General features: G+C 33.8%; 2 protein-coding genes across 2 annotated transcripts; one reads left to right on the top strand and one right to left on the bottom strand.

The window, feature by feature from the left end:
• Nucleotides 1-696: 696 nt before the first annotated feature.
• LOC147565315 (protein FAR1-RELATED SEQUENCE 2-like) lies at nucleotides 697-2602 on the top strand. Its single transcript, XM_086651508.1, has 3 exons — nucleotides 697-1096; nucleotides 1157-1474; nucleotides 1554-2602. The coding sequence occupies exons 1-3, from the start codon at nucleotides 697-699 to the stop codon at nucleotides 2600-2602; spliced, it is 1767 nt and encodes a 588-aa protein (XP_086507634.1).
• A 646-nt stretch (nucleotides 2603-3248) lies between these two features.
• LOC147565314 (uncharacterized) lies at nucleotides 3249-5168 on the bottom strand. Its single transcript, XM_086666939.1, has 4 exons — nucleotides 4462-5168; nucleotides 4072-4231; nucleotides 3633-3988; nucleotides 3249-3550 (listed from the first exon to the last, which is right to left on the bottom strand). Exons 1-3 carry the CDS (start codon nucleotides 5157-5159, stop codon nucleotides 3899-3901), a joined length of 948 nt encoding a protein of 315 aa, XP_086523065.1. The 5' UTR covers nucleotides 5160-5168; the 3' UTR covers nucleotides 3249-3550; nucleotides 3633-3898.
• Between the last annotated feature and the right edge of the window lie 2103 nt (nucleotides 5169-7271).

Genomic DNA, 7271 nt, shown 5'->3' with positions numbered 1-7271 from the left:
TAATTTCATTAATTATTATTCAGGTCAAAAGTTTAAAAGAATTTTATCAATATTCCATTAATACCCTTAGGTCTATTTTGCTCTCTCTCTCTACCTCATGACTGCAACTCGACGGGAGAAATAGGGCACAGATTTTCGATTTTGATTGGGGAGAAGACGAAGAGAAGAAGATGATTTGAAGTTGCTTCCATCACTGATTCATATTTAGTTCTAGTTCTTCTTCTTATCTTGGTTTTCTTTTTATACAAAGAATTAGGGTTTTTCATCTTGCGGAAGTTTTAGTATTCGTCCCGTGATTTGTTCATCAACTATTCGATTTCGTTTCCTCAGTTCATCGTCTTCATCTTCTTCACTGTAAGTTAGTTTTCTTCATCTTTAACCTAGTTGTATTTATATAATAGATTGTTATTTATCTTTTGATTTGTTTCCTCTGTTTATATTCCTATACTTGATGAATCTTCAAACCTATATATGTTTGTTTTGTTTATGTATTATAGATTGCTTTATGTTTAGTGTTTTGATTTTTTTCATACATTTGTTTGTTGGTTCTGACGATTATCAATTTCTAATGATTTTTGTTCTGCAAATTGTGTTTGCACAATTTGGGTAGAACTGCAACTCGTGTTTGCACAATTGAGTAGAACATTGCTTTTGTATTTGCAGCATTGTTAACAGATTTGTTTTGATGTTCAGGAAATGGAATTAGTTGAGTCATCTAGTGCTTCATCTTGTTTTACTCAAGCTGATTCTTCATCGAAGTTGTTCCAACATCCTCTCCGGTCTGAATCTTGGGGATCTGTGTTTACTGAAGTTGGTCAGAAGTTTGAAGGAGGTGCTGATCAATTTAGGTTTGCATTGAATAGATATTGCATCAAATTTGGTTTTGGGTATAGAATGAAGAGGAACCATGCTCATAGGGTAGTAGCAGTATGTCCGGTTGAGGGTTGTGGGTGGAAGGTTCATGGTTGTTCAAGGTTTGGTATTTCATCGTTATTTTATTTGAAGAAATATGTTCCTGAGCACACTTGTGGTGGGGGGTTTACTGATATAAACAAGCCAGCAGTTCATTCTCGTGTTGTATCTAATTTGATAGAAAGTGAAGTAAAGGTTGATCCGAAAAAGAAAAACAAGGCTATTATTACTACTTTCCAATCAGATTATGGTATTAAAATCCCGTATTATATTGCTTATAATGCAAAGAAAAAAGCACTTGATTCTGCATTTGGTGATGAGGAATCTGGATATGCTAAACTTGATTGGTATACGAAGTCCATTATGAAGTGGAATCCTGGTAGTTATGTGCAGCTACAACTTGATATGGACACTTATCAGTTTGAAAGGGTTTTTATAGCATACGAGGCTTGTATTCATGGCTTTAAGTACTGCAGGCCTGTTATTTGGATTGATGGGACGCATCTTAAATCCAAATATAAGGGGACTTTGCTAACAGCTTGTGCAAAGAATGGCAATGAAGGTATGATTTGTAAGTAAATGAATTTGTTTAACAAGTCTTCTAGTTGCAATTATTTATTTAACTACGTTTTCTTTTTCAGGATTTTTTACTATTGCTTTAGCTGTTGTTAGTGTTGAAAACAATTCAAATTGGAATTGGTTTTTGGAGAATTTGGCTCGTGTTGTTGATAGAAGTCGTACATATACTTTCTTATCTGATCGTCACCCGAGTATTATCAAAGGAGTTAGTGATCTTTTTCCAGATGCCCACCATAGTTATTGCGTGTGGCATATTAGGAACAACTTAGTTAATGCAATTGGTTATGGTGCTCAAAGAGCAGATTACATTGAGTCTTTGTTATATCGGGCTGCTCGTGCGTTGACTAAGGATGAATTTATCATTCATTTTAAAGAGATGGAGTTAGTAGGTGGTAGACGTTTGACGGATTTCTTTAAGAATTGCCCATTTGAAAAATGGGCAAACTCTTATTTTGTCGGTAAAAGGTATGGTGAGGTTTGTTCATCTTTATGTGAGAGTTATAATTCCTGGATTAGAGAGGAAAGGGGTATGTCGATAGTTCTAATGTTAGAAACCATTCGTGTACGAATGATGGAAATGATGCAAACAAGACTTGAACTAGCTGGAAAATGGACTAGTTTGTTGTGTCCGGAGATAGATAAAATCATAAGACAAAGGCGTAAGTTCGGCTCTACATGGAAGGTTGTAAAATCATCGAAATTTGTATATGAGATCTTTTCAACACCAAGCCAGTTAGTTGATTTGAGTTCGTTCTACTGTTCATGTTTGAAATGGCAAGTAGAATGCCTCCCATGTGAGCATGCTATTATAGCTATCAAGTATGATGGACGACCTATGGATACATTTGTTGAACAATATTTTACGACCGAGAGCTTCAAGAAAACTTATGAACACACCATTATCCCCATTCCAAACAGTGATGAACCCAAGGAGTTTGCAACAAATGAGACGATAATCAATCCACCATCAAATAAGAGACCACCTGGTAGGCCAAGGAGTGTGAGAATTGAGAGTGCTGGAGCAGCCAAGTTTAAGAAGAAGAGAAAATGTGGACGTTGTGGCAAGTTATCGCATCACAACAAAAGAACGTGTGCAGCAATATTGAATTAAGATTTATTTTGACATTCATTTCTTTATTGTTACTCTATGTAAAGGATTATTTGACATTTCAATATGATATGTTTGTTTTGGTTAAATGTATGAAAATGTATTGTGTTGCAGGTAGTTCTAGGTATACATTTTAGGTTACTGTGTTGCAGGCCTGATGGGAACAATTTGATATGCAACCGTTTGTTTGCATCTGTGTGAAATGCAACCGTTTGTTTGCATCTGTGTGAAATGCAACCATTTGTTTGCATCTGTGTGAATGCAACCATTTGTTTGCATCTGTGTGAAATGCAACTATTTGTTTGCATCTGTGTGAAATGCAACTATTTGTTTGCATCGATATGTCTATACAAGCCAGTGCCTTCAAAGAGTTTTCTCCAAATAAATTTAATGAAAATGTTGTTTGCATTTTGTTTGTTTATTGCAAGCAGTCATTAAACAAAAGATAAATTATGGGGGTTCGGGGGCGAAGCCCCCGATTTTTTGAAAAACATTCATTATACATTTAATATATATGTTATTGTTCACATTGTATAAGATTCATAGATGAATAACTTAACTTCATGCTATGCTAATCTGGGATTGACCTGAGTGTAACATTAGCTTTTGAAAAACATTCATTTGCATTGAGATTTAAACAAACATATTACCTAATTATAGTAAATCCTGATGTTCAAACACTCCCATCATCTTTTAAACAAAATTAAGAAAATCAAATTGTACCATATCAATATTCAAATGTTAATCAATAATGCAGAGTTTTAATCTTCACTAATTGCTCCTGAAACCCAAGGTTTGTTTGCAGAATCACTCAAGATTGAAACTGCAATTTCAGCTCTCTTTCTCGATGCCATCTTATCCATATCTTCAGGCCATTCTACATTAGACTCTGGGAATTCACCTCTTTTGAATCTTTCAACATATAAAAGCACATACATTCCACAATCAACCCTACATTACATGATAAATTAATTAGCATTCATAATTTTTATGGCAAACATAATGAAATAAAAATCAATAAGTTTATACTTACGAATTTTGCTGTTTTGGGCATTTTACTTTTGTGATCTTTTCATTTTTTTTGAGGGGTTTATCTGTCAATTCTAGTTCATTGATTTTGTCCACCAAAGCATTAATGAATAACTTTGCATCCTTCGAACATCGTGCAGTTGTCTTTGGTGTGTTCTTCATAGAATCATAATGAAACCATTTTTGATGCATTCTGTCGAAAGCAACAAGGTGCCAATGGAACCCTTCATTACTTCCATCTGTAGAACTTGTGTTGAATGGAAATAAAAATCAAGGACTACTCTTTCTATAACCTTCTTTCAGCTTCTTGTTTACCAACTCTTCAATTGTGCCTTTGGAAGCATTAAATTTCATCAATGTCTACAAATATAATGTGGTTCATCTAATTAGAAAACTAAACTAAAACAAATACAAATTAGTAATGATTTAAATAAATAACTTACCCATATAGTTGAACTGAAAACAGTTGTGAATTTGTTGAATTTCAGTTTATGTAAAATATACCAATCTATTATTTGACTGTCAACAAACTGATTCATAAGTAGTGCTTCAATGTATTCTCCAAGGATGATTATGTTTGTATTCCTGTTCCATGCAATTGAACTACAAAACATATACAATGTAATTAGTTCAAAAATAGATTGCAACCCACTGTTTGCATTTACTTATTGCAACTCATTGTTTGCAGACCAGAGTATGCAACTAACTGTTTGCATGGCAGTGTATGCAACTAACTGTTTGCATGGCATTTGTTGCAAATCAATGTTTGCATAAAGTAAATGTGTTGCAACTCACAGAATTAAAAATAAATTTTGAAGTAAATTTGTCATTACCTTTTGTTTGCCAATGCATAGAATTCTTTAACTATATTCATTTCTTCTTTGTTGATAAGGTTCCAAATTTCCGAAGTATCCCACTTAGCAAATGCATCATTATCTCTCACAACAGTTAGAGTTTTCGAAGTATCTTCAGTTACTTCTACCTTCTCAATTGCAGAACCCCTTGTTATGTTGCATTTTACTTTTAACTTCTTTGACTTGGATTCTTTCTTCTCAGATGTATCAAAGTCCGAAGTTTCATCCTTTTCTTTCCTTTTTAGGTTAGTCTTTGTACCAACCTCCTGATTTTGTTTTTCTGAACTTACTTGATCTCCATCATTCAAACCCTTCATGTTGATGGTACCTTTTGACTTTGAAGCTACTTTTTTTTCAGTACTTTTTGACTTTGTAGCTGACTTCATCTTTGACATGTTCTCATCAACTTCTTCACTGCACTTTGTTTGTTTTGCAGCTTTCAATTGCTCATTTTCTTTGATAAGAATCAAATTTGATTCTCTTATGCAGTACAGTTCTTCTTTCAACTTATCTATTTCTTCATCTTTAAACTTCAAAGCTCTATTCTTTTCTTCACAATCAGCTTCAAGTTTCCTTACTTTTTCTTCAAGATGCTTCGAATACAAATCATCAGCATTTGAAATAATTAATATTCCACCAGCAATCAACTCTTCTTCACTTTCAGAGAGTGGAAACATAAAATTATCTGAAACCTGAAATTGAACAGTATGTTTAAACATATGAAAACATCATATGCAACTAACAGTATGTTGTTTGCACCACTGTGTTATACAAACAATTGTTTGCATAACACATGTTTGCAAACACATGGTTGCATCAGACATGTTTGCAAACACATGGTTGCATAAGACATGTCTGCAAACACATGGTTGCATAAGACATGTCTGCAAACACATGTTTGCATAAATAAAATGACTACAGTATGCAAATAAAAATTTAGGAGAATATTATAACATACCTGGTTCTCTGATATTTCTTCTAATGTTTGAAGAAAATCAAGCTTCATGTGATCCAGACTCCATCTCAGAATTCGAGGACATTTGTCCTTCTTTTGATGGATTCTTCTATAGAGGTTCGTATGCTCACAAAACCAAAACTGCATAAAGTTAAAAGTAGAATAGTTGTTATACAGTTCAGACTAAGTAATCAAATTACACAAAGTTAATAAATCACACAAATAATTGATTTTACCGGAAGTAGAAGAAGACATCCTGATGCCTTTGATGGTTTATCAACATTTTCTTCAATTGATTTCATCATGTATTTGTGAATCACAGTAGGCCATGAAATAGATTTGATGCTTTCAATTGACCTGACTAAATTTGTGAATGACATTTGAATTGTTGTTCCAGCTTGTGTCGCGAAAAGGAATGATGAAGCTAAATGCATTATCATCAATTTAACAAGATCATCTGTACGCTCATTTTTTTCTTCAATGAACTTTTCAACAACAGTTTCTATAAACGCTGTAGAAACCTTATGAGCTTTTTCTCCAAAGTAAGTTCTAACAAATTCTTCTTCTTTTATCCCTTCAAAGGGAGAAACAGCAACACCTTCCTTTGGCAAACCCAATAGGATAGCCACATCATCTATTTTAAATTCCATTTCAACATCTCCAAAAACAAATTTTCCCCGCTCTACTGAATATCTACTGACCAATTCATATATGATAGAGATTGGTCTTTCGTAATTTGTTTTCTCTATTTCATCATTGTAAAAAGCTTGGAATAATCCCCCGAAAGGTGATTCTGATAAAGCTTTTACTTGGTTTAAACTTAATTTCTCATATATTTTTTGCATGAAAACTGCACCATTCTTCATAGTGCTTCTATAACATGTTGTATCATAGTTTTTCTTCAATACCTTGTTGCTGTCTTTTATGACTATTTGCTTTTTTTCTTCACCCTTTTTAGCCATTTCTGCACACATAAAGAGAAACTATTAATGAAAATACTATTTGCACAAGTAGAATTTCCATATGAGCTAATGCAAATAGTGTTTGCATACCCCAGTTGCATATCTACTAGTGCAACTAGGGTGTGCATACCCTACATACCAAAACCATTATCAAATAACATTTGGTATGTAAACCCTAGTTGCATATCTACTAGTGCAACTAGGGTTTGCACACCCTACATACCAAAACCAATATCAAATAACATTTGGTATGTAAACCCTAGTTGCAGATCTACCAGTGCAACTAGGGTTTGCACACCCTACATACCAAAACCAATATCAAATAACATTTGGTATGTAAACCCCAGTTGCAGATCTACCAGTGCAACTAGGGTTTGCACACCCTACATACAAAAACCAATATCAAATAACATTTGGTATGTAAACCCCAGTTGCAAATCTACCAGTGCAACTAGGGTTTGCACACCCTACATACAAAAACCAATATCAAATAACATTTGGTATGTAAACCCCAGTTGCAAATCTACCAGTGCAACTAGGGTTTGCACACCCTACATACAAAAACCAATATCAAATAACATTTGGTATGTAAACCCCAGTTGCAGATCTACCAGTGCAACTAGGGTGTGCATACCCTACATACCAAAACCAGTATCAAATAACATTTGGTATGTAAACCCTAGTTGCAGATCTATAACTGAAACTAGAGTTTGCATATTCGATTTAACACCATAACAAGTAAGAGAAAAATCATGTTATCAGAATCCATTAAACAACCACGAACAACAAAAAAATATGTTTAACAAACTAAATGCTTCTGTAAAATTTGACTGATTTACAAACCCAAAAATTTCGAAAAAATCCAGAAGTCG

This window comes from Eschscholzia californica, unplaced genomic scaffold, assembly GCF_041429995.1.
Source record: "Eschscholzia californica isolate CP2 unplaced genomic scaffold, dmEscCali1.0.p SCAF_1, whole genome shotgun sequence".
In the NCBI taxonomy this organism is placed as follows: Eukaryota; Viridiplantae; Streptophyta; class Magnoliopsida; order Ranunculales; family Papaveraceae; genus Eschscholzia; species Eschscholzia californica.
This window is presented reverse-complemented; position numbering and strand designations above follow the sequence as displayed.

Bases quoted from the DNA above. Each gene is read 5' to 3' on its own strand.
- LOC147565315 (XM_086651508.1), top strand. From the start codon at position 697: ATGGAATTAGTTGAGTCATCTAGTGCTTCATCTTGTTTTACTCAAGCT. The intron at 1,097-1,156 runs GTGAAGTAAAGG...CTTTCCAATCAG, and splicing joins TGTATCTAATTTGATAGAAA to ATTATGGTATTAAAATCCCG. The intron at 1,475-1,553 runs GTATGATTTGTA...TTTCTTTTTCAG, and splicing joins TGCAAAGAATGGCAATGAAG to GATTTTTTACTATTGCTTTA.
- LOC147565314 (XM_086666939.1), bottom strand. From the start codon at position 5,159: ATGTTTCCACTCTCTGAAAGTGAAGAAGAGTTGATTGCTGGTGGAATA. The intron at 4,232-4,461 runs GTAATGACAAAT...TATGTTTTGTAG, and splicing joins TATGCATTGGCAAACAAAAG to TTCAATTGCATGGAACAGGA. The intron at 3,989-4,071 runs GTAAGTTATTTA...TTATATTTGTAG, and splicing joins TTTTCAGTTCAACTATATGG to ACATTGATGAAATTTAATGC.